Here is a 26,998-nt window from a genome sequence, read left to right on the forward strand (position 1 = left end):
TGTGATGTCACAAAATAGTAGTTTAACAGCAACAAAACACAACTCCACAACTCTATTTGCGACGAGGAAACGACATTAAAACAAATCAGAAAATGGTGTGATATTGGCCCTTTAACTTCCAATACCCTTTTGAGGCGCTAAAATAATGAGAAAAAACAGCTATTATTTCTATTTTTTCAAGATAAACTGAATGAAAGGTAGGGCATCTGGCTTAATTATTATTCCTGAACAGCTGAAAATTGCAACTCAAGCACTTTTCTTCAGTCATTTTTGGTCCGTAGTGGAAAAATAGGTAGCTTACATTCGGTCAAAGTTTTCAAGGAGTTACAGCGACAGGCAAAAATACTTTTACCTTTTTAATAATGTTTTTAAGAGGAACTATTTATGGTTACACAAAAACTCTAATAAATAAAAAAAAAAAAAAGTGTAATCCACGAAATTTTGAAGTAACATTATTTTTAAACTTTCAGCACTTCCAGTCGTTCCTAATAAGACGAACTCGCTCAAATAAAAACACTAAAAATAATAAATAAAAATCGTCAAAATACCCTGACGTTTTTTGGACCGGGCAGTTTTGAGAAATTCTGCGTTTTTCTTTCGATTTTTCAGACACCAAAAGCGTTTGTGAACATAACTAAAGTGTCATCAGAGCTACAATATAGTTTACCTCAATCCAAAAAAAAAAAAAAGGAGGAGGAGGAGGAGGAGGTGTGGAAGTCTGGTGCAAATATAAGAGGGGAATGAAGCCACCTAAAGAAGTATAAATAGTTTTATCGCATGCATGAGGGGTGGAGGGGTGGATGGAGGGGGGCAGGTCGAGGGGGGGGGGGGGGGCAGGGGCAGGTCTAGTTGCCCCACCAGTCGACCTGGGTGTGGGAGTAGTTTCCTCCGTATCCGTCGGCCGCGTAGAAGTTTCCAAATCCGCCTGAAAGACAAAAAATAAATAAATAAATAAATAAAATGTTTAGCTGTTGGGAGAAGTTATTAAAAATACAAGAAATCACTAAATGCGGTTAAAGGACAGTTTTACTCGTGGCTTTAATTCCCTTTTAAATACAGATCGACCAATATGTTTTTTTCCACGGCTGATTTCGAATTTAGAATCCAGAGCAGCCGACGCAGTTTGGATGACACTTTAGTTATGTTCACAAACGCTTTTGGTGTCTGAAAAATCGAAAGAAAAAACCCCGCAAACATCCAAAAATGTCAGGGTATTTTGACGATTTTTATTTAATATTTTTGGTGTTTTTATTTGATTGAGCTCTTCTTATTATTAGGAACTACGGGAAGTACTGAAAGTTTAAAATATTGTTACTTCAAAATATCAAATTTGTCTGTATTTTTGGGACGATACGTGGGACTGATTTTGATTATTTTCCCCAAATGATCTCATTTGAATTCAGTGCACGTACAGTGTTTTACTACAAACTGTATATAGAGCAGTGAAGTCACCTTTTTGCAGGTCCGTCTTTGGGGTTAAGTGTTCAAATAAAGCTTCATGTGTATATTTTTTTATGTATATTCAGGCCTCTGCTGGAGATTTAAGGCCAATAGTCGATACTTAAAAGGGCAAATATCAGGCTCATAAGTTTTATATCGGTCCATTTCTACTTTTAAACGTGCTTTTGGTCACCTTGGGATAAGTATTTCACATTTTTTGAATTAAAATAACATTCATGTAAGGTTTACATATTTGCATAATTATTAACAATTCATAATAATTCATTTGTATTTTTGTTTAAAAGGCAATTTATTATTTATTTATTTATTTATTTGGGTCACAGGTATATTTTGACATTAATTCATAAACAGTCGTATTTAACATATACAGACCGAAAAGGTGCAGGCTGAAGCTTAAGCTTATTCTGCCTTTACCCTTTATTCCTTTGTCAGAGCTTCATCTTGACATCAGTTCATCTTCATAAATACAGCAGGAAGAAACAAACTAATCGGTAACAGAACAACAAAGTTCTACAGCACAAACTAAGTCTCATATTTCATGTTTCTGTCCAGAGTTAAACATTTAAACTTCTTTATGAAGTGAAAGAAAGTGGTGCACAATTTGAGGTTTTCTGTCCAGTTGTTCCAGAGCTCCAGCCCTTTAACAGATTTACAAAATTTCATAATGTTTGTTCTGATTTTCTTTTTAATAAACATGGTCGTGCCTCTGAGCTCATATTGGCTCTTTCCGATTTTGAACATGTTCTGTAATGATTTTGACAGGAGATTTTTGTTTACTTTGAACATGATTTTCAGAGTATAAAGGTAAAGACTAAATCATAAAATTTCAGCGTTTGAAGGTTTATAAATAATGCATTGGTTAAAATGTTTCAGTACATGATTTATATGTTTAATTTAAAAGAAAGAAAATTGATACATGAGTTGAACATTTGGGGGCGCACTAGTTCCTATCTGTTGTATTCTCATGTAATTACATGTGAAGAAATGCTCTTCTAAACTTGTTAAGAACAAAGAAAACAGACAAATGGCTGGAGCAACACGGGTCGTTTGACCGAGCTGCAACGACATCAAGCTCATTAGTCATCTTTCTTTGTGAAGAGGTTAAATCAGTAACAAGGAGAAAACGAGTCAAAGATTAACCTCTGCAGTTCACATTTGACATTTAACGTAAAATTAAACTACATCTTTTCAATGAGGCCTTTAGGCTAGAGCCTCACTCCCGCAGGACCCGACGCAAACCAGTGCAGAGCAGGACACATTTTGAAACCTCGTTGCAGGTTGCAGGCGGGTGGGATGATAAACTGCAGTCCCGCAAACTAAATACGAGTGTAAAGTAAAATATACAAATGATCCATGTGTCATTTGTGCTGGATATTTTATTTGGCCTTAATAAAAACATTTTAAGATGCCTAAATTTGTGGACGTCGTTTAATCTCGCGCACATTTTAGACAATTCCTTTCCACTTCTCTGTGTTTGATAGAGTTTAAGAAAGCGAACGTCCACAGATGCGGGCGGCAGCGGGAATGAAAATTACAATTCTTTCCGGGCGGGAGGGGGCTGAAAATTCTTGCCCTGCGCAGACCTTTACATCAGGCATTGGAGCTCCCTCTGCTGTCAGAAACGGGAATGAAATTGGGTCCTGAATGCTTTGGTAATAGAGCCATGTACTTGTGGTGAACGTAATTTTCTTAATAATAATAATAATAATAATACTACATCAGTTTTATATAGAGCTTTTCACGGTAACACAAAGACGCTTCTTCTTGTTCAGTCTAAATCTGTGGTACTTTAGGAATACTGCATTATCATGTCATTATCACATAAAAAAACACCATTATTATAGATGTTCTTAATCAGTTCCCATTGTTCAACACCACAGACAGGATCAGTCAGACACAAAGAGCTTTACAGAACACAAGTAGAAGTGTATTTCTCACCTCCTCCAAATCCGCGGTTTCCTCCGTGTCCCGTCTGGTTTCCGCCCTCCTCGACCTCCGAACCCTCCGCCGTTCGCTCCGGCCGCCGTCTGACGATAATCACGAGCCCCGAAACCTCCAGAAAACCTGAAAATGCACAATATAAACATTACAAATTTAAACAGTTTAGCGCTTTGCTCACTGATTCTGCAGATATTTTGTTCCTTTCTTTCTTTTTCCCTCATAAGCAGCCGTATTTGTTTTGATACAGACAGACCATGCTCGTCTCTGATTGGCTAATGCACCTGTCCAGTACGTTCCAGTTAAAGTCCGTTACCTCTTGCGCCCCCTGTTGTTGGTCTTGTGTTGGTGCTCGTAGGCCAGACTCTCCAGCCACGACGGCACTTCCTGTTTGGCCTCCACCAGAATGTCCAGCAGGTCTTTAGTGATGTTTCCGTTCTTGTCGTTGAAGAAGGACGTGGCCAAACCTTAAAAACAACACATTATTTTTATTTTTATAGCCATTCGCGAAGAGTTTTAATGCCCGAGCAGGTTCCGCGCGTCTTACCGAGATTCCCGACTCTCCCTGTGCGCCCGATGCGGTGGACGTACTCTTCGATGTCACTGGGGAGGTCGAAGTTGATCACGTGTTTCACATTAGAGATGTCCAGACCTCGAGCGGCCACCTACAGGACAGAAGGAGAAACAGAGTCCAGAAAAAAAAAAACAAGTTTAAAAAGGAACTGTGCGTGAGATTTTGAGTTTAAATTCCTTAAAAGGGCCAATATTACACTGTTTTTGGTCTGTTCTAATGCAGTTTCCTCATCACAAACAGACCTGGAGTTGTGTTTTGTTTTGTTCACACATGTTTAACTCGCATCGGTGCAGCGTCGGCAGTGATGCGTTCGCTGTATCGGACCGTTGTGGTGAAGAAGGAGGAGCTGAGTCTGGATTTACTGTCAGTCTCTGTTCCTCCTCTCACCTCTGGTCATGAGCTCTGGGTAATGACCGAAAGAACGAGGTCGACGATACAAGTGACACAAATGAGTTTCCTCCGCAGGGTGGACGCTTCCTTAGTGATAAGAGTGAGGAGCTCCGTCACGCGGGAGGAGCTCGGGGTAGAGTCACTGCTCCTCCTTCACCTGGCCTGGGAATGCCTTGGGATCTCCCCCGGACGAGCTGGAGGAAGTGTCCGGGGTGAAGGAAGTCTGGGAGTGTCTGTTTAGACTGATGCCCCCACAACCCAACCCCAGATAAAGTGGAAGAAAACTGATGGATGTTCTATGTTATTAGGTTCTTTTTTTCAGACCTAGAGTGTTATTTCATACCTGACAGTTTGGACTGCTCACTAGCGTCTTCCTCAGAGTCACGTGATGTTGCTGTGACGTGTCCAGTCAGCTGATTTAAACAGGTTTTGGCGCTGCCTTCCTACAGGTGGAGGCAGGACGACAGCGCCATCTGCAGTCCGACTTCCTCAGGACAGCATCCCAGGTGTGTGAGAGTAAAAAAGCCCCTCGTCCCGGTTTACAGTCCTGTGGGCACGTTTCCTTATTTCGATTGCTTCTTTAATCCAGCGGCGATGTTTGTTTTCCTCTGTCCCAATGATGTTTGCTCCATCCCAATCCATAACGTGGTTCTCGCCAAAACCTGTTTAAATCAGCCGACTGGACACGTCACAGCAACATCACGTGACTCTGAGGAAGACGCTAGTGAACAGTCGAAACTGTCAGGTATGAAATAACACTCTAGGTCTGAAAAAAAGAACCTAATAACATAGAATATTGGAAAACCAAATGAATCTCATTGGACTATTGATGGATGTTTCACACACAAACCCTGCATATTTAGGCTGAGTTCTTCTACCAGATTGAAAACATTCTTGTTCACCTTCTGATGTCATGTAGTGATACAGGAAGTGCTCCACTGTGTTTTTAAACTCCACACACCTTCACTAAAAAAACAAAAATTCAGTCCTGGAATTGCTGATCTCTACTGAACTAAAGGTAAAAGGAGGTGTTCACTTGAAAACTACAGCTTCATGACATCACAAAGTGGAACACAGCATTTTCAGCTTTGGAGATATACAGATACCTGGACGACTGAGGGATTTTTCACACAAACTTTGGAGATAAAGCCACTAGGGATGTGACAATAACCTAAATATCGTGATATCGTATCATCAAAGTTCACACAACAACATCGTGGATCATCACAATATGTCGAATTACAAGTCTCTTTGTTTAAATGAAGAGTTATGATGCAGCAATAGATTAAAAAAAAAAAACACAGAGGGAAATACATAGACCATGATCCTTTGCTCCATTTCAGAGCAGACGACAAGAAGAAATAACAGTTCTAACACTTTTAAGTCTTTGGATTGAGTCTTGTCAAGGCATTTTAACACACTAGGACAAACTATGTTACACAGGTTTTGAAATTCACTCATCAACAAAAATATTTGTATCTCTGGAAAATTAAATATTCAGTGTTTACACTGTGAGATGTACATCAGTGAAAATATATCGTCAACAGAGAGATTTGTGATATTTGTTACATCCCTAATCGTGAACCTCCCCTCCATATCGTGAGCTTTCCCACGATATCACGATAAATATCACACAGTGAGGTTCATACTGTGACAATATCGTATCGTGAGACTTGGTTATCGTTACATCCCTAACAGACAGACTAATAATAAACATGTGAATGAAACAAAACACAACTCCAGGTCTGTTTTTGAGGAGGAAACAACATTAGAACACGACTTAAACCTCAGAAGTTTTGTGTAATATTGAACCTTTAAAGTAAAACAGAAACATCAGTACGAGCGGTGACAGTGACTCACAGCGGTGGCGACCAGGATGGGGCACTTGCCGGACCTGAACTGGTTCAGGGCCTCCTCGCGGTCTCTCTGGGAGCGGTCGCCGTGGATACTGGTGCAGGCGTATCCCTCGCGGTACAGGAAGTCCTCCAGAGCGTCCGCGCCCTTCTTCGTCTCCACGAACACCAGCGTCAGAGAGTCTTTACCTGGAACAGCGCACAAGACGCCAAGACAATTTACTCTTTTAACAGCTCGTCTTCTCCGTGTTCAGTCTGAGGTTAGAGTTTCAGATGTTGCGCGGGGGGTAACTGTGTGTAACTCTATGGGAAATTCACTGTTTTTGAACGAAATCTCCAAACTCCTGATCCACAAATGTTTCTCCTTCTCCTTATTTGATGGAGTCAGAAGCTTTCAGAAATATACACTTGCATAGAATAGAAATCCTTGCATATTTGTGTGTAGTTGAACATAAAATAAATATTCGTAAACTCTCGAATGAGTCCAGTCGTACATAAAATAGATATTATAGAATTTAAAAGTTACAACATCAAGAATTACAATCACCAAATGAAAATTTACGATTACACTTTCTTCAGTACGAATATGAATTCACAGACACGACTCGACTGTCAAAAACACAACATCACTTCACAGAAACATCGATCGACTAAACCAGACCTAAACCAGGACTAAACCAGGACTAAACCAGACTAAACCAGGACTAAACCAGGACTAAACCAGGACTAAACCAGGTCAAAGAGAGAGAGGGAGGAGCCTGAGTTGTAGTCCTGTTTTAGTCCTATTTTAGTTCTAGTACAGTCCTGGTTCAGTCCTCCAATTCAATCCTGGTTCAGTTCTTGTTCAGTCCTGTTTTAGTCCTGGATCTGTCCTGTTTTAGTCCTGTTTTAGTCCTGTTTTAGTCCTGGTTTAGTCCTGGTTTAGTCCTGGTTTAGTCCTGGTTTAGTCCTGGTTTAGTCGATCGATGTTTCTGTGAAGTGATGACGTTTTTCTGACAGTCGCGTCGCGTCTGTGAATTCATATTCGTACTGACGAAAGTGTAATCGTAAATTTTCATTTGGTGATTGTAATTCTTGACGTCGCAACTTGTCAATTCGTATTCTGATGGATAAAATACACACAACACATTTTATGTACAAGTGGAATCATTTGAGAGTTTACGAATATTTATTTTACGCTCATCTACAGACAAATATTCATGGATTTCTATTCTGAAAACTTTCTTACTCCACAAACATAAATTTTAAGCTTATAGTTTAAAGTCCTTTCAACTAACAACCCTCACGTCTTTGGGGCTGAATAATGGCACAGATTTCTGAAGCTGCTGTGATAAAATAATTTAACTTTTGTTCATAAGACGCTGAATTTTGTGCCAGTTTTTGTTTCACGTGGATAGGCCCAGTAATTAGAAACTTTAAACATAAACCAGTTCAACAAATCTGCAAATTAAACAGCAAACTCCACCACAGAGTTCTGACCTGTCGCCTGCTCAGTTTAAACTTTTGGGACTCAAATCTGCCTCAACATCAGCCAGGATTGTTTAAAAAAATAAAAAATAAATGAACCAGGACTAAAACAGGACTGAACTAGGATTAAAAGAACTAAAAACAGGACTAAACCAGGACTGAATCGGGACTAAAACAGGACTAAACCAGGACTAAACCAGGACTGAACTAGAACTAAAAACAGGACTAAACCAGGACTGAATCGGGACTAAAACAGGACTAAACCAGGACTAAACCAGGACTGAACTAGAACTAAAACAGGACTAAACCAGGACTGAATCGGGACTAAAACAGGACTAAACCAGGACTAAACCAGGACTGAATCGGGACTAAAACAGGACTAAACCAGGACTAAACAGGACTGAACTAGAACTAAAACAGGACTAAACCAGGACTGAATCGGGACTAAAACAGGACTAAACCAGGACTGAATCGGGACTAAAACAGGACTAAACCAGGACTAAACCAGGACTGAACTAGAATTAAAACAGGACTAAACCAGGACTGAATCGGGACTAAAACAGGACTAAACCAGGACTGAACTAGAACTAAAAACAGGACTAAACCAGGACTGAACTAGAACTAAAAATAGGACTAAACCAGGATTGAATCGGGACTAAAACAGGACTAAACCAGGACTAAACCAGGACTGAACTAGAACTAAAAACAGGACTAAACCAGGACTGAATTGGGAGGGCTAAACCAGAACTAAACCAGTGTAACCCTTCTCCATGTTGAGGTCTTTGCCTTGTATGGAATGTCCCGCAGTACGGCATTACACCCACATTCCATCACAGGCGTTTGTGGAGGTAAAACGGGGGAGGCAGCGGAGAGGAAGCAGCGGAGAGAGTCGGGTCACTGAAACATGCATGAATGAAACAAACTCCAGGCGTGTTTGGATGGACATGGTTTAAAACGGCCAAGGTCGCCTCGTTTTTGTTTTTTTTTATCCGCTGTCGGCGCTACGTCCGGCCGCTCTGTGCCGCGTGTAAAGCAAAGCAAAAAAATGTGAAAAAATAAAAGTCTGTTACAGTTTTAACGTCAGTGAATGAATGCATGGCCATAGACCGTGTGGTTCATGCAGCAGAAGCCGTGACAGAGTTTGGTCAGAGAGACGTTTAAATAAAGGACCGCTGTGGTGTAATGAGCTGTAGTTTTCAATCTGTCCACACGGGGGCGACCTAATATGTGTGTATTTAGTCTCTGGCCTCACAGGTAACAGGAAAAACATGCAGAGGAAGTCCTAATATGGATACAGACTTCCACAGGACCTCAGGAGATCCGGTTCCACTAACACGGGCCTCACACCTCCAGACACGAGGCTTTTATTTATCCAGGTTTGGGCACTAGACTCAAGTCCCTTCATACAAACGACATCTGAGGCAAATAAGAATCAATATTGTCCCTTAAACTGCTGCTCATGAACAGGAAGCTGAAACAGTTTTACGCCTCATTTACATAAACTCCGTCACGTCTCCGATCCAGTCTACACTCTACACCATCCAGGTTTTTTTTATTTTACCATTTTGTCCGTTAAAAAACATCCAATTCCAGCCTCACGAGCTTCATTTGACTGGATCTACTGATGGGACGAGCGACACTGGAGCGTCAGCGCTGTGCCGAGTGCACAAGAGTGACACCCCGTATCGGTGCGTGTATCGCTTTAAGAAAAAAACCACGTGACCGATACAGGAAGTGTGTCGTTTGGATGTGCCGCGCCAAATTGTGTTTATAAGGAAACAAACTGTATTGACATGCTGCAGATTTGTTGGATGGAGACAAAACTATGTTTGCTGTTGCTGTGCCTGTTGGATTTTTACTTTGCTTCCACTTCTGACTTCATGGATCGTTCCATTCTGATCTTTTGATGCCAAATAAGGTAAATCTTTTTCTCCTTTGGGCATTGTTTACTGTTAGTTTTTAAATTAAATATGTTTTCTACACTTTTCTGGTAAGAGGTTTGAATTGTTCAGATAAATTAACCTTTATTTTATTGTGGATGAAGTGTCGGCGCTGCTCCACAGAACTATCTTACATCAATAAAAGCACTTCATCAATGCTGAGGCACAATGATCAGATCAGATTTTAAGTCAGGGGTGTCCAAACTATGGCCCAGGGGTCAAATCCGGCCCTTACCAATTTTTGTTGGCCCGCAGGGATCCTGCTGAATTGGCCCAAATGAACATAGAGCCATTGAGCAGTACTTTTTATTTCAAATTCTGGCATCTGTATCACTGCAACCTCAATAACAGCTCACTGCGTTACGATACAGACCTACAATTTGTGTTCTAGGACTTTTAAAGGGACAGTTCGGAATTTTGGACATAGGGCCTCATTTCCTCGTGAGCCAGAGTGTTGGAGCCGTGTGGAGACACTTTTTAAAATATTCCATCCAGTCCTTGTATTTGCAGAGGTCAGTGGTGTTAGACTTGTGCATGTCAATGGTCATAGTTCTCCTGCCACTAAAAACAGTCTTAACCACTCCACAAAACACCTGAAACAAATCTATTATTACACCAGACTGTCCATGTGAATGTCTGTGTCCATAGAATAATTTCAGAAGTAAAACCAGCCTTGTATCGGATGAATCGTCGCATGTTGAGGGACTATTTTCTCAGCAGCAGTGGAATTTTACTCTGCTCTAGTTCGTTGTGATGATGTGAACGTGGCCACATCTGGAACAGGCTTCTTCCTGTGCTCTATGTGTCGCTATGACAACTGCAGGTAAACAAACTATCACGGAGCCGCTAAGACACGTGCCGGGTGATATCAGTCCGCCTCTGCCGAGCTTTCGATCAGGAAGTACAACTCACTGCTGCAGATATAAATCCTTCAAATGCAAGGTTGGTTTGACTTCTGAGATTATTCCGTCAACACAGACATTCACATGGACAGTCTGGGGTATTAATTGTTTTGCGTCGGGTGTTTTGTGGAGTGGTTAAGACTGTTTTTAGTGGCAGGAGAACTATGACCATTGACATGCACTAGTCTAACACCAGCGACCTCTGCAAATACAAGAACTGGATGGAATATTTTAAAAAGTGTCTCCACACGGCTCCAACACTCTGGCTCACGAGGAAATGAGGCTCTCTGTCCAAAATTCTGAACCGGCCCTTTAAGTAAAAGACTAGCAATTAAATAAAGATTAAATATTATTTCACAGGCTGATGTTGGGTTTTCCATCTTATTTTCATTTTGTTTACCTGCAATGATTTTAGAACTAGGTCACTCTTAAGTGTCAATACAGTTTGTGTAAAGTGTCAATACATTCCTAGAGGTGTCATCATCCCATCACAAACTGGAGCTGAGCGCTGTGGGCGACGTGACGCTCACTTAGTCCATTTCTTTACGCTCTGGGTCCAATACCTGTGCGTCTGCTCTAACAGTCAGAATGTGTTCAAAGTAGAAAGAAAGAAGTAAAAGAGTAAAAAATAATAATAATAATGTGTCTGACGTGACGGAGTTTGAATGAAGCAAAACGTGTCACTGCGGGAAACCTAAAGTGTTTTTTTGTTGTTGTTTTTTTTTTAATGAAACCAAACTTAACCAAACCCTTGGTTACGGTGACAGAACCAAAGAGCAGCTGCGGCGTCATGTGCCCGAGCTGATGGAGTTTTACCGATGAAATGAACTGAGGCTTGAGGACGACAGCGCCCCCAAGAGGAAGAGTGCAGGCAAAAATTATAATATCTGAATAATATTGGACTTTAAGGTGCAGGTCTTACCGGGTCTCTCTATGTTGTCTGCTGCATTGTCCTGAGCCTCAGTGGGGACGACTTTAGATAAAACCAAACCACCACATATTAGTGCGAGCATTGGACTACGGAGAGGCCCCAGGGACCGGGGGACAGGCCAAGATCTGACTCAAACAGACAGCGGGAGGCCTAATTCAACTCTTTAACTTTGCTTTATCATTTAACTTGAGTTGTTTAAGGGCGACATCTAGTGGTGAAGGACATGTAAACAATTATAATGTACATCCTTTGCAGTAAAATTCAGTTAATTTGAATAAACAAATTTGGTAACATGAGGGAATTCTAAGCATTTTCTAATAAATAAAGTCATTGGAAATACATCAGGGAACAAATTACAGTGTAGATTTGTATGTACCTGCCCTTAAAGGTCCTATATTATGCATTTAAATCACTAAAGCACTGCAAAACTTAAACTTAAAGGGCCCATATTACACCGTTTTCCAATGTTTTAAAGTCGTTTCCTCGTCGCAAACAGACCTGGAGTTGTGTTTTGGTTTCATTCACACGTTTAACACACAAAAAACCCCGCAGATTTAGATTGAGCTCTTCTCTCAAACTGAAAAAAAACACACATTTCCACCTTGTGATGTCATTCCAGTGTGTTTTTAGACTCCACACGCCTTCACTAGAATCATTTAGACAATTTCAGCTCTAAAATTGCCAATTTCTACCAAACTAAAGGTAAAAAAAAGGAGCTGTTCACTACACGTCATGACATCACAAGGTGGAACAAAGTATTTCGAGCTTTGGAGATGTTGACCAGGGTTGAGTTTCATTCAGAAGTTGCCGATACGATACGACACATACCTCGATGCATAATCCACGATACGATACGATACATATTTCAATACGATGAGTTTTTTTTTTTTATTCATTAATTTATCTATTTATTTATTCATTTGTTTGAGAAAGGTAAAACAAAATCAACAATACTAACAAAAAACAAAACAAAAACAAGGATATGTACATGCACATATTTGGGACCTGGTGCTCAAAAGATTAAAAAAAAAAAAAAAAAAAACCTTATAATGTCCTACCCTGAGCTTACGATTCGATACGATTCAATACGATATATTTCAAATCGATTCGATACGGTTCAATTAAAAAAAATAAAGGCTAAATTAGGGCAGCTCGAAAAAATTATTAAATTATCACGATTATTTTGGTCAATACTGAAATCATGATTATTCAGACGATTATTTTTTTAATTACACGATGCATTTATTCAGCATTTCTCTCTCAAAAAAAAAAATTTTTATTGTTAATTTACGCCAAGCATTGAAATTGAAAATAAATATCGGCTACAAATCTGAACCTCAGAGCAGTTTTGAGATGTATAAAACATAAAATGAATAAAATAAACTTTGAACCTGAAATAAGGCAAAGAAAAACATAAATGTGTCCAAAATAAACTCTATATCCAACTGTTCTACAATCTCTATGTAAAAAAATTAAATAAACTTTGTGCTTTACTCGTTTCAACTCGATTATATGAGTTTGGAGATTGGAGTTTGACACACGAATCGAAATCGCAATCAAAATTCTAAATCAAGTCTGTGTTAGTCAAGTCTTTGTTAAACCACTTCTTGAGCAAAGTTAATTTCAAACCCTCCTGTTTTACTCGAAATAATAAATAAATAATAAATCGAAATAATGAAAATGTCAAATGTGTCGCATAAACGAGTTTCCTTCCTCTGAACAAACAACAAAACTGTAGCTGGAGCAAAATAATTTAGTAAAATATACCAAAAAAATACTCTAGATATATCGATACAGCACCCCATGATATCGACACAGTATCATCACATTAAACGATATAAACGATATTTCGATATTTTTTCCACACTCCTAATGTAAATAGATTAAAAAAACACAACTCCAGGTCTGTTTTTGCGGAGGAACAAGCTCACAGTCAGTTTTTTGTGACATGGGACCTTTAAAATAATGTACATGGAAAAACTATCTTTATCTGAGCCCAAAAAGGAGCAAAGGAGTTTAAATCGGGCTAAAAACAGTAGCTGCTAGTGTCAAAAAGCTGGTTAGTTGACTGTGTGGTGAAAGAAGAAATCCGGAGGTGGCGCGTCGTCTGCATGTTTCCACGGAAATAGAAAGTTAAAACCACACTTAGGAGATAAATTTACGGGGATAATGTGGAAGATTTTAGCCGACTTTTCCACGGAAACAGGCAGAGGGGAGGCACGTAAGAGTCAGGTTTGTGGAGATGCAAGCCCGCTCACAGTATGTACGCATGTTTTTCAGTGTGTAAAAAAATAAACAAAAAAACATGCTTAGATTTTAGGCTATTTATCTGGTTAAAAAGCTACATACTGGGGCTTTAAAAACACCGAGGAGCACTTTCGGTTTAGCAACACATGATGCCGAGAGGAAAGACAAACCGAATATAAGCAAGATTACGCAAACATGCACGAGAAAACGGAAAAAAACTGAAACAAAACACAACTCCAGGTATGATTCTGATGAGGAAACAACGTAATGACGTGGTTTAAGGCTAAAATAAAGTCTGTTTTGCATAATATAGGACCTTTACCGCACCGAACGTAACACGAGGACTTTAAATTTGTCCTCAAAAACACTCAACACTTGTAATGGGGACTAGAACACACCATAGACTGTATACGTAAAAGGACAGAGCTATACTCGGGTTTTATTTCTCAATGTTGTCCTTAAATCGATTCGTATTCCCAATAAAAACTGTCTCCAAATTCGCTCGTTGGCCTCGATGAGCTTCATTTGACTGTGGGCGATGTTATTTTGACTTTAGTCCACTTCTGTACACAGTCTATGGTCCAAACACACACGGAGAGATTACAGAGGTGAGACAGAGTACGTTTTTTTTTTCGTTTTTTTTACCTGTGGCGCTGAGCAGATCCAGGAGGAAGGATCTTTTGTCGCTCTCCTCGACCCAAACCACTTTCTGGGTGATGTTTTCCGAAGTGGAGCCGACGCGACCGACCGCCAAGAAAATGTACTCCTCCAGGAAGTCCCGGGCCAGGATCTGAAGGACGGGGAGGACATTCAGAAGATTGTTTTTTTTTTCTCTTAACTGTAAATGGTGTGCGTTTTCAGGGCTTAAAAACTATGACCTAAAACTCTGGTCTAAAATGCGACGGCCTAGAACCCAATTTGTTTTTGTGTATCAAAATTAGTTAAAGTTTGAAACCATCGTTCACCCGTCAGTCACTGCTGTTCACCACAGATCTTTTGAGAGCTTCTCAAAACCAAGTCTAAACCAGGACTAAACCAAAACTAAATCAGGACTTTGGTCTAAACCAAGTCTAAGCCACGTCAAAATCAGGTCAAAACTAGGACGAACTTGAACAAGGCAAGACCAGGGACTAACGCGGGACGAACTTGGAAATAACTCAGGAATAATTTGGAACTAATATGGAACTAACTTGAAACTAACTCTGGGCTAACTCAGGAATAACTTGGGAATAATTTGGAAATAACTCTGGACTAATTTGGGAATAACTCTGGACTAATTTGGGAATAACTCTGGACTAATTTGGGAATAACTCTGGACTAATTTGGGAATAACTCTGGACTAATTTGGGAATAACTCTGGGACTAATTTGGGAATAACTCGGGACTAATTTGGGAATATCTCGGGACTAATTTGGGAATATCTCGGGACTAATTTGGGAATATCTCGGGACTAATTTGGGAATAACTCTGGACTAATTTGGGAATAACTCTGGACTAATTTGGGAATAACTCTGGACTAATTTGGGAATAACTCGGGACTAATTTGGGAATAACTCTGGACTAATTTGGGAATATCTCGGGACTAATTTGGGAATAACTCGGGACTAATTTGGGAATATCTCGGGACTAATTTGGGAATATCTCGGGACTAATTTGGGAATATTTCGGGACTAACTTGGAACTAGCTCTGGAATAACTTGGAACAAATTTGGGAATAACTTGAGAGAAACTTGGGACTAATTTGGGACTAACATGGAAATAATAAAATATATTTGAAACTAACTCGGGAATAACTTGGAACTAACTCGGGACTAACTCAGAGCTAAATCAGGATTTACTAACTCGGGACTAACTCGGGACTAACTCAGGACTAACTCGGGACTAACTCAGGACTAACTCAGGACTAACTCAGGACTAACTCAGGACTAACTCGGAATTTAATCAGGGCAAAAGGACCAATCTAAAAACCATGCACCAGGGACTACAGATGGAAACTCGCTCTGGTGCTACAACCTGGATCAAAGCATCTCTTCTATTATGGTTCATGTAGATTGTGCACTGTCCCCGTCTCATAAATAAACTAAATAAATTAAATAAATTAATAAATACGCAAAGACAAAGCCAGGACGAACTTCACAGTGTCGTCCAAAGTGCTTAGCTGTGGTCGTTTTGTTTTGGCTCACAGCCGTATGTGTCTTGTTTCTGTGTTTACTCGTGCGCACCTGGATTTCTTTGGGGAAGGTGGCGCTGAACATCATGGTCTGTCTGATTCCTTTGGGCGGCATCGTGTCCTGCTCCACGATCCGTCTGATCTGAGGCTCGAACCCCATGTCCAGCATCCGGTCGGCCTCGTCCAGAACCAGGTAACTGAAGAAAAACACAGACACAGGTGACGGTTTGCTCTCGTCTGAAGTCATTCCTCACTTTATTCACACTTTACTCTGAGCGTCGCAAGTATTCAAAGTGTTTACGTGTATTTTGAGGCCACAACCGGAGTTTTGTTGTCACGGCGAAGCCAACCACAACTTCCCGGTTTGTGGAGGATCTAAACATTTTACGACTGGGCACAAACAGGAACCAGCGCGGTCACGTTCTGACACCTGCTCATGTCTGTGCTGAGGTGAAACACATTTTGCTTTTGCTTTTATGTACATGAACATAAATCAAACGCAGTCACTTGGAATTCAACATTTGAAATAAGACAATCATCAATAAAAATAAAAAAGTAGGGATGGTGTATCGGTGATTACTGGTTAGAGATATCGGAGGATTTCCCCAGATCTCAGTATCGGTCTGATACTGAAAGCCGACTGCACTGCCCCAGTCTGTGTGTCAGTCCCAGTTTGTCCTCGGTGCATCAGATCTGTGTTTTTAAACAGACTCACGAGTGACCTGAAGTGAATTTTCCATGACTTTCCGGCACCTACATGTGTAGAACTGATCAGACTTTTAGGGTTAAATATGCAGAGGTGGGACTTGGATTTGAGTCAGACTCGAGTCATTATTTTTAGGACTTGAGACTTGACTTAAAATGAACTAAGACGTGGGGCTTGAAACCTGTGACTTGAGAAGACTTAATACTTCTCCTAAAAAATGGATGTGACTGCAGTACTGTGAGATGATGTCCTCAAAAATACTACAGTAATATTCAGAAAAGTACAGTATAATACAGTAAAACAGAGGGAACTACATAGAACATGATCCTTCATGACAAAATAACTGTTATATAGCACTTTTAAATCTTAATTCATTCTATTTTGACCAGAACTATTCAAACCAAGATCATGTCAAGACATTTAAAAAGGAAAAACTTACATTTCTACAACTCTTCTATAAATACTAGTATAAAATATATCGTGACTTTTTAAGAACAATTTAGTTTAAAATTCATATAAATTGCAAAAATCAAAGCTGTATTTGGTACTTTGAGCTTCAAGTCATTTTAAGTGTTTAAACTAGACGACTTGGATTTGACTTATGGGCCAGTGACTCGAGACTCGACTTGGGACTTGACTCGGACTTGAGGTCAAAGACTTGAGATTTACTTGAGACTCGCAAAACGACGACTTGGTCCCACCTCTGTAAATCTGAAATGTTTAACTCTTTCCACTCACTTTATGGTTTGGATTATAGTTTTTGAACATTTAAAATCCTGTCAGTGCATTTAGTGTCGTCTCTTTTAAACACAAGGCGCAAACGTTCAGAAATAATCATAATTACTAGTAACTACTAGTTACTAGTTACTGTTCCAAAACATTCATTGAATTTACAATTTCCATGACCATAGGAACCCTGTAAATACATTTTGCTATTATTTTTACAAAAGAGAAAAGTTAATTTGTAAACTTCTTTTTAACTTATCATCATTTTAGAATGTCCTAAAGCTTTAAAAAGCCTAATATTGTTTACAAAAAAATAAAAGAATTAAAATCAGAGCATCTCATCTAAAACAACACAACAGGAGAAAATGAAAACTATGAACGTAACTATGGTTCTATGACTTCTGGATCATTATGGATGAAACAGGACTAAGGTACTGGACCAATGAAAATCTTAAACGACATTTTGAGAGTTCAGATGAGTTTGTGTTTGTTTCTCTCACTTGCAGTAGTCCAGCCCGATCTTGCCCCGCTCCATCATGTCCACCAGGCGTCCCGGGGTGGCCACCAGCAGATGGCAGCCTCGCTCCAGGTCCCTGATCTGCCCGCCGATGTCCGCGCCGCCGTACACCACGCAGGGGCGCACGCGGGAGCGGTACGCGAACTGCACACGGGGAAGAGAGGCGTCAGACTCAATACTCATTTCACTAAAACAACGTAAACAAATGAGCACAAAGCTGCATTAAAGGTTGTATGGAGGATTTTTTTTGTTTCAAATTGTCAATGATAGATTATAGAGATGCAGTCGCCTTGTAATTATGATGACCAAAAAAAAGAGAGAATAAAAAATTCATCAACTCTGGACGTGGTGGGGCTAAACATTTGCCAATAGATAACGACACTGCCTCGTTATCTGTGAGCTGACAGGCTGTCAATCAAACTCCCTACGTTTCTAGAGTAACTGACTTGCCTGTGCGCTGCTGTTACGTGGTTTACGTACGACTGTCACGCAGTCCACAGACGCAAGACGCACAGACGCTGTTTACTCCACCAACGCAACAGTTCTTAGCGGCTTTTTTTGACCTATATCTTCCTCGCAGTTCGCACAAAGTTTGTTGCAATGGAGACAAGAATCTAGGAGCAGTTAGCCACAAAAGAAAGTCCGTTTTTGAGGTCGCTGAAAGAAGAAGACAAGGGGAAAAGCAGCGAAGCCAAACTAAGGTGATTCTTGAAGATTCATTCCAGCGATGGCGCGACTGAAGCAGACGCAGGGTTTAAAGACTGAACCACTGGTCCACAAATTACTCCTGGACAGGAAACTTCTGCTTATTATGAAAACGTACTTTATTTCCAAGAGCTACACAAACATTTTTCAGGACACGAAAGCGATATCCTATGTCTGAAAACGTAATTTTCAAGGCAAAGAAAGAGTCCGCTTGCTGCTGCGTGTTGTAGCTAGTTCATTCGCACTGAATCTCTGCGCAACCTTCTCTGCACCCCTTTCCTGCTCCTGTCCCCGCTGCCCGTTCCGCTCTTCCCCTGCTCCTCACTTCTCCGGGCACGGAATCTCCTCGCACCGCTCCTCTCTCCTCTCTCCTCTCTCCTCTCCTCTCTCCCTGCTCCGCTCTTCTCCCTGCTCCTCACTTCTCGTCCGCGAACGAAATGTCCGCACACCCGCTCCCCCCGCTCCTCACTTCTCCGTCTTGCCTAACCAACACTGTAGTTAGTTGTTTACAAGTCATGTGCAGCACCGGCTGTAAACAAACCTGTTTCTGGCGTAAGGAGGAGGAGGGAGGAGGTGTTTCTACGTAGGAGCTGTAGGGGAGGGGGGGTGGTTTCACGCATGCGCAACATTTGAAAAAGGACAAACAGTCGCTGGATTTCTCGTTCCTTGGAAAATCCTCTATACAACCTTTAAACACATTATTACTCAAATTATATTTGACTCAATGTCTATTGACTTTGGTCGCAAAGGTTTGTGACTTTTAAAATACGGATCCCCAGAAAAAAAGTTTGGGAAACACTGGTTTAAAGTGTCAGAAAAAGTCTTTCCGTGCGTGTTTCGGAGGGAGTTTTCCGTGTTGCTGACACAGAGAGGAGAGGGATTCTGTTTAACAACTCGGCGCTACTTCCTGTGTTTTTGTACTTTTCTTCTCAAACCACAAACTGCCACTTCACCGATGTAAAACTCTGATAAATATTGACCTCAGGGACTCTCCGCCAAACCGAGGAGGAATTAGAACAACATGAAAACTCTGCTCGTGTGAGGAAAAACTAGCCTGGATTAAAACCTTTTGGCTCTTTGGTGAATCTGGTGATAAAACTCTAACATGTACACACAAGATACAGATAATAAAACTGATATTTTCACCTTTCTGGCCTCGTCGTAGATCTGCAGAGCCAGTTCTCGAGTTGGCGCCAGAACCAGAGAGATCGGATACTGTTTACGACGGCCAAACTTCCCATTCTCCTGTTGGATAAAAACACAGAGATCCATGAATATTTACACCGATGTTTCCCTTGTAATGAAGAAAAGACGAGCAAGAAAACTCAAATTAAAGGTGCATGATGTGACTTTTCTGGTGGACAATCAGACAGAAAGATGTTCCAGCTACAGGTCAGATCTGTGGAGAGGTGACCTGTTTACGTGAATGTTTTCAGGGGTAATTTCTGAGCAGTGAACCTGTAATTTAATAAATGCAAAATATAAGCGGAGGATTAAAGCTCTATGGAGACAAACAGGTGAAGGAAGTTACATAGTGCACCTTTAATATGCATAATTCTCTTTCAGAATGCAGGGGGAAAATAAATAAAACTGTATTCAAAATTTGTAAAAGAGGAGATAAGTGATGGAAGAGTGAGGTTAGACAGTTGTATTTGATCATAAATAGTGATATAAAGTTGAGTCAAAGTCAGTTTGTCTCATTGTTTGTGGATCAAATAAGAATTTGCTGGGTTTGAAACAGGATAAAGTGGCTCTTTTGCTTTTAAAAGTTGGAGACCCCCCAGTCCTAAACTGTCAGTCCATCCGTCTCCTCTCTCTGTCTAGTCTCTAAGTCTCCTCTTTCTTGGTCTCCTCTCTCCATTTCCTTTCCCCTCTTTGTCTCCTCTCCATCTCCTCTCTCCATCTTCTCAGTCTATGTCTCCTCGCTCTGCCTCCTCTTTCTGTCTCCTCTCCGTCTCCATCTTCATCTCTGCCTCCTCGCTCTTTGTCTCCTCCAGCTCCTCTTTCTGTCTCCTCTCTCCTCTCTTTGTCTCGGTCTCTCCGTCTCCTCTCTTTGCCTCCTCTCCCTGTCTCCTCCATCTCCTCCCTGTCTCCTCCGTACCCTCTCTCCGTCTCGGTTTCCCCTCTTTGCCTCCTCTCTCCATCACCTCTCTCCGCCTCCTCTCTCTCTAACTCCTCTCTGTGTCTCTGTCTCCTCTTCGTCTCCTCTCTCGGTCTCCCATCTCCTCTCTCTGTCTCCCCTCTCTCTGTCTCCCCTCTCTCTGTCTCCCCTCTCTCCGACTTCCCTCTCTCCGACTCCCCTCTCTCCGACTCCTCTCTCTCCTCTCTCCGTCTCCCCTCTCTCCGACTCCCCTCTCTCCGTCTCCTCTCTCTCCGTCTCCTCTCTCTCCGTCTCCTCTCTCTCCGTCTCCTCTCTCTCCGTCTCCTCTCTCTCCGTCTCCTCTCTCCGTCTCCTCTCTCTCCGTCTCCTCTCTCTCCGTCTCCTCTCTCTCCGTCTCCTCTCTCTCCGTCTCCTCTCTCCGTCTCCTCTCTCTCTCCCTCTCTCTCTCTCTCTCTCCGTCTCCTCTCTCTCCGTCTCCTCTCTCTCCGTCTCCTCTCTCTCCGTCTCCTCTCTCTCTGTCTCCTCTCTCTCCGTCTCCTCTCTCTCTCCTCTCGTCTCCTCTCTCTCTCTCTCTCCCTCTCTCTCCGTCTCCTCTCTCTCCGTCTCCTCTCTCTCCGTCTCCTCTCTCTCCGTCTCCTCTCTCTCCGTCTCCCCTCTCTCTGTCTCCTCTCTCTCTCTCTCTCCGTCTCCTCTCTCTCGTCTCCTCTCTCTCTGTCTCCTCTCTCTCTGTCTCCTCTCTCTGTCTCCTCTCTCTCTCTGTCTCCTCTCTCTCTCTCTGTCTCCTCTCTCCGTCTCCTCTCTCTCTCTCTCTCTCTCTCTCTCTCTGTCTCCTCTCTCTCTGTCTCCTCTCTCTCTGTCTCCTCTCTCTCTGTCTCTCTCTCTCTGTCTCCTCTCTCTCTGTCTCCTCTCTCTCTCTCTGTCTCCTCTCTCTCTGTCTCCTCTCTCTCTGTCTCCTCTCTGTCTCCTCTCTCTCTCTGTCTCCTCTCTCTCTCTCTCTCTCTGTCTCCTCTCTCTCTCTCTCTGTCTCCTCTCTCTCTCTCTGTCTCCTCTCTCTGTCTCCTCTCTCTCTGTCTCCTCTCTCTCTCTCTCTCTGTCTCCTCTCTCTCTGTCTCCTCTCTCTCTCTCTCTGTCTCTCTCTCTCTGTCTCCTCTCTCTGTCTCCTCTCTCTCTCTCTGTCTCCTCTCTCTCTGTCTCCTCTCTCTGTCTCCTCTCTCTCTCCTCTCTCTGTCTCCTCTCTCTCTGTCTCCTCTCTCTCTCTCTCTCTCTGTCTCCTCTCTCTCTCTCTGTCTCCTCTCTCTCTGTCTCCTCTCTGTCTCCTCTCTGTCTCCTCTCTCTGTCTCCTCTCTCTCTGTCTCCTCTCTCTCTGTCTCCTCTCTCTCTCTCTGTCTCTCTCTCTCTCTCTCTCTGTCTCCTCTCTCTCTGTCTCCCCTCTCTCAGTTTCCTCTCTCCGTCTCCTCTCTCTCCGTCTCCTCTCTCTCCGTCTCCTCTCTCCCTGTCTCCTCTCCGTCTCCTCTCTCCGTCTCCTCTCTCCATCTCCTCTCTCTCCGTCTCCTCTCTCTGTCTCCTCTCTCTGTCTCCTCTCTCTCCGTCTCCTCTCTCCGTCTCCTCTCTTTGCCTTTTCTCTCTCGGTTTCCTCCCTCTGCCTCGTCTCTCTTTCTCCTCTCTCTGCCTCCTGCCTTCGCCCTGCGTCTCCGCCTCGTCTCTCCGTCTCCCCTCTCCTCCCCCTCGCTCTCACTTGTCCCGAAGCCTTGGCGGCGTTCAGAGCTTCCCCTGGTCCCTCGGCGTAAATCTGACTGAGAATGGGCAGGAGGAAGGCCGCCGTTTTCCCAGATCCTGCGCAGAACAGACCAGAACGTCACACTCACGACGAACAGTTAAAACACGGTGCTTCCAGTCCCCGTGTCTCGCTCCGTACCAGTCTGAGCGCAGGCCATCAGGTCCCTCTTGCCCTTGATGATGGGAATGGCGTATTTCTGAACGGGAGTGGGTCGAGTGTAGCGGCTCAGACCGATGTTCCCCATGACGATCTCCCCCATGTCCACATCCTGAAACTAAAAGAACACACAAGAAATCAGGCAAGAAATCTCATGGTAATAATGGACTCAGTCACATCAAATCAATAACATCTGCAGCCTTTTACCATCTAAAAAACAGAGCAAAAATCAAAGGTTTACTGTCTAAATCAGACTTGGAGAAACTTATCCATGCGTTTGTCTCCAGTAGGTTAGATACAGTGATGTTCTGCTCACTGGTCTCTCCAAACGAGCTGTGAGACGCTGCAGAACATCCAGAACATCCAGAACATCCAGAACATCCACATCCAGAACATCCACAACATCCAGAACATCCAGAACATGCAGCTCGGGTCTTTACTCGAACTAGGAAGTACGAGCACATAAGTCCTGGTCTCAGGTCTCTGCTCTGGCTCCTGTGGCTCAGAGACTTTAAAGCGTCTCTGTTTGTACAAGTGTCTCCATGGCCGAGCACCAAAGTCCATCTGTGACATGTTAGTGTCATATGAACATCTCACACTCTGAGGAGCTCAGGGACCAACTCCTGCTGGTGCCCAGAGTCACGACTAAACAAGGGGAGTCAGAGTTTCAGGTTCATGCAGCTAAAACCTGGAACAGTCTGAACATGTGAGACAGACTCTTCTGTGACGCTGTTTAAATCCAGACTCGAAACATTTCTGTTTAACTGTGCAAATAACTGAAAGGTTTTCATTCCGCACTCTTCTCTCCAATTTATGTCTCTCTTTTTTAATTTTAATCTTCATGATTATTTATGTTTTGATTTGTTTTTATTATGATTTTAATGTATTTCTTATTCTGTAAAGCACTTTGAATTACTTTGTGTACGAATTGTGCTCTACAAATAAACTTGCCTTGTTGTGGCTTTTTAATGTGTTGTGGCTTTTTAATGTGTTGTGGCTTTTTAATGTGTTGTGGCTTTTGTAATGTGTTGTGGCTTTTTTTAATGTGTTGTGACATTTGCGTTTGTGTTGTTGCATTTGTATTTGTTGCGGCGTTTGTGACCCCTCTCGGCTTCTGTAGAAATGAATCATGGGATATGTAGTTTCTGATGTTCATAAGCTGTTGCTGCTATAAAACCATGAATTTAAGCAAAGGAACTTGTGATTCGAAATATTGTAAGACTTTTGATGACACGATATCACAATATTTCGGTTATTGTCACATCCCTAAGAGAGGGGTGACGTTTTCTCAATAGGAAGTGAATTGGAGTCGATGGTGGATTCGCAAAAACGTGCCGTCCGTAGTTTTAACCTGATTACACTGATAGAATTTGAGAGAGAATAAAGCAGAGGCTGGAGTCTCTTACGCTCTCGATGTGGTGAGGGCAGTTCTGTCCGGTCGCCTCTACGGGAATGTCGTCGTATTTCTCAAAGTTGATGCCCGTGTTACAGCCGGAGAACAGCTCACTGCGAGAGAAAACACAAAACACAACATGGAGGAGGACAGTGTGAGAGAAACGCAACATGGACGAATGGGATTTTTCAGATCAAGTTAAATTGTCTTTTTAAAATTCCCCTTTTTATTGTCGTATAAATCAAGCGCTTTGTTTTGAGCGTGGCCGAGCTTTAATCACTGATTTGTGAAGTGGCAGCAGCAGCAGCTCGATTCCATTACGCTCCAACGGGGAATTTGCCAAACTAAAATAAATAAATATGGAAAGATTATGCGGCACAACAAGTTACGAACAGAAAAAAAAAATCAAACACAAAACAAAGAACTGTGAACTGGACACTTATTCACTTATTCAACGCTTTTCTACCTTTAAGACTCTGACATTGAGGAACAACACGCTCAAATACACACATACACCAGCGAGGAACGAGGCAGGTTAAGTGTCTTGCCCGAGAGCACAGTGGCAGGCCAAAGCTTCTGACTGCTCTGCTGACAATGATTCGAAACTGCTCACTTCAGTTACCGTTTCCCAGCTCTTTATCTCAAGGAACCACTCACTCATTCACACACACATTCATACGCCAATTTACGCAGACACTCGTCAGTCTGGCGCCACCTAATGCCTCCGCTCAATTTCATTTCTCTCTCAGGAATAAGAAAACTCTAGACCAGGGGTGTCCAAACTTTTTTCATCAAGGGCCACATCTCTAAACACAGACGAAGCAGAGGGCCGATCGAGGGCTGAAGACTGGTGCTCAGAACAGTGAATAATTGAAATATTTGCATGTTTATCACGTTAGAATGAGCCACCAGTCTTTATTCACGCCAAGATCCTTAAAAACACACACTAAATATTCAATATTTGCTTTATCAACTTAGATTTTCAAAAAAACTTGCAGTAAAAAGTTAATTTTTAATTGATGCAAGGTAATTTGGGCCAATTCACCTGGAAGCCTGAGGGCCAAGAAAAATTTGTCCGAGGGCCGCATTTGGACATTTGGACATGCCTGCTCTAATCAGCGAAGAGCCAGACATTCTGTGTTGGCAACGATTCCCCAGATCGAGGATTTAAAGCCGAAACAAAGAGAATGTTTGTTGAATTTCATCAAGGGGAAAGACTTTATTGTTCTTCTTCCTACGGGATTTGGGAAAAGCTTCATATACCAGCAGGTCTCTACTCCGAGCTCCTCCCGTGTGACTGAGCTCCTCACCCTGTCTCTACGGGAGACGCCCAGACACCCTGCGGAGGAAACTCATTTCGAGCGCTTGTATCCACGATCTCGTCCTTTCGGTCTTTACCCAGAGCTCATGACTCCTCCACGTCGAGAGGAGCCGGCTCAGGTGGCTCGGGCATCTGCTCCGGATGCCTCCTGGACGCCTCTCTGGAGAGGTTTTCCGGGCATGTCCCACTGGGAGGAGGTCCCGGGCAAGACTCAGGACACACTGGAGGGACTATGGAGCTGGAGGACGTGTCTGGGGTGAAGGAAGTCTGGGAGTCCCTGCTCAGACTGCTGCCCCCCCGACCCGGCCCCGGATAAGCGGACGAAAATGGATGGATGAATTGATAAATATACCAATTGTCCCCGTTAGCGGAGCATTACAGACGTCACGACCAAACAGCTGTGACTGGTGAAATAATAAAAGTATCCCCTACCGTCGAGCGAACGAATCCTAACACTGTGAGGTCAGACGGTTTCCACGAAGAGAAACCGGCTGATGAATCAGGCTATTTCCACGTGAGCTAAAGGGAGAATATTTTAATCCCGAACTATTTAATTCAGAACACTTAATTCGTAATTTTAAAATCATCATGTAAGCGTGGTCAGCGTCTCCGGGGCGAGTACTCACTGCTCCAGCCGCTCGTTTCGTGGCGTCGGTTTGGACCAGTCTCCCTCGTCTCGCGGCTCCTCCACCCAGCGGCTGTTCCCTCCGGCGCTGAACCCCCCGTGGTCAAACCTGGGCACAAGAATCCACGTTTAACCCGCAGCCGATAAAAACACACGCGCGCTTCCTGTCGGTGTGTGCGTCATACCGCCCCCTGTTGGCGTTGCCTCTGTCGTTGAAAAAAGCCGATTTGCCGCGATTGTTTCCGAAGTTACTGTAGGCGTCTTTGGCCGTGTTCCAGCCACTTGTGTCTGAGAGAAAAAGAAGAAATTTATTAAGTTTATTTGTTTATTTAAAGTTAAAACCACAACTTTGGAACATTCTCCATGAAGATAGAAAGGTTTTATGCCACAATGCGGAATATTCTAGCCAAGGGAACGACATCTCCATGGAAACAAGCAGAAAGAGACCCTCCTCCACAACAAATATGAGTCGGGTTTGTGGAGATGCGAGCCCACTCACAGTAAGGAGGCAGGTTTTTCAGTGCAATAAACACATAAAAAAATTATTTTATTTTAGTCTCTCCTTTGGCTAAAAAGTTACATAATGTGGCTTTAAATGTAGGAATTAATTCCAAAGAAAAGAAATGTTTGCCACTAAGATAGTACCAAATTTGACCTAAAAGACCCAGGGGTTTAGTCCAGGTTTAGTCCCAGGTTTAGTTCCAATTTAATCTTGGTTTAGTCTTGGTTTAGTCTTGGTTTAGTCTTGGTTTAGTCCTGGTTTAGTCCTGGTTAAGTGGAAGTTTAGTCCCAGTTTTAGTTCCAGTTTAGTCCAGGTTTAGCCCAGGTTTAGTCCAGTTTTAGTCCATGGTTTAGCCTCGATTTAGTCCCGGTTTAGCCCCAGGTTTAGTCCCCAGTTTAGTCCCAGGTTTAGTCTTAGTCCCAGTTTAGCCTTGGCTTAGTCTCTGTTTTGGTCCCGGTTTAGTCCCCATTTAGTCCCCAGTTTAGTCCAGGTTTAGTCCAGGTTTAGTCTCGATTTAGTCTTGGTTTAGTCCCAGTTCAGTCCCAGTTTAGTCCCGGTTTAATCCCAGGTGTAGTCCAGTTTTAGTCCCAGTTTAG

The 26,998-nt window shown here is 42.5% G+C and overlaps 1 protein-coding gene across 1 annotated transcript in view; it reads right to left on the minus strand.

The window, feature by feature from the left end:
• Positions 1–831: 831 nt before the first annotated feature.
• LOC110163255 (ATP-dependent RNA helicase DDX3X-like) overlaps positions 832–26,998 on the minus strand; it is a 35,981-nt gene continuing 9,814 nt past the window's right edge. Inside the window, 15 exon segments of the mRNA XM_055164239.1 lie at positions 832–925; positions 3,400–3,464; positions 3,466–3,525; positions 3,716–3,866; positions 3,947–4,064; positions 6,224–6,405; positions 14,349–14,493; positions 15,926–16,070; positions 17,806–17,966; positions 19,674–19,772; positions 22,364–22,461; positions 22,544–22,679; positions 23,968–24,067; positions 25,902–26,009; positions 26,086–26,188. Of these exon segments, the coding sequence (XP_055020214.1) occupies positions 846–925; positions 3,400–3,464; positions 3,466–3,525; positions 3,716–3,866; positions 3,947–4,064; positions 6,224–6,405; positions 14,349–14,493; positions 15,926–16,070; positions 17,806–17,966; positions 19,674–19,772; positions 22,364–22,461; positions 22,544–22,679; positions 23,968–24,067; positions 25,902–26,009; positions 26,086–26,188 (1,751 nt within the window). The 3' untranslated portion in view covers positions 832–845.

Source organism: Boleophthalmus pectinirostris, unplaced genomic scaffold (genome assembly GCF_026225935.1).
Source record: "Boleophthalmus pectinirostris isolate CB_2022bp ecotype Guang Dong unplaced genomic scaffold, ASM2622593v1 HiC_scaffold_11, whole genome shotgun sequence".
In the NCBI taxonomy this organism is placed as follows: Eukaryota; Metazoa; Chordata; class Actinopteri; order Gobiiformes; family Gobiidae; genus Boleophthalmus; species Boleophthalmus pectinirostris.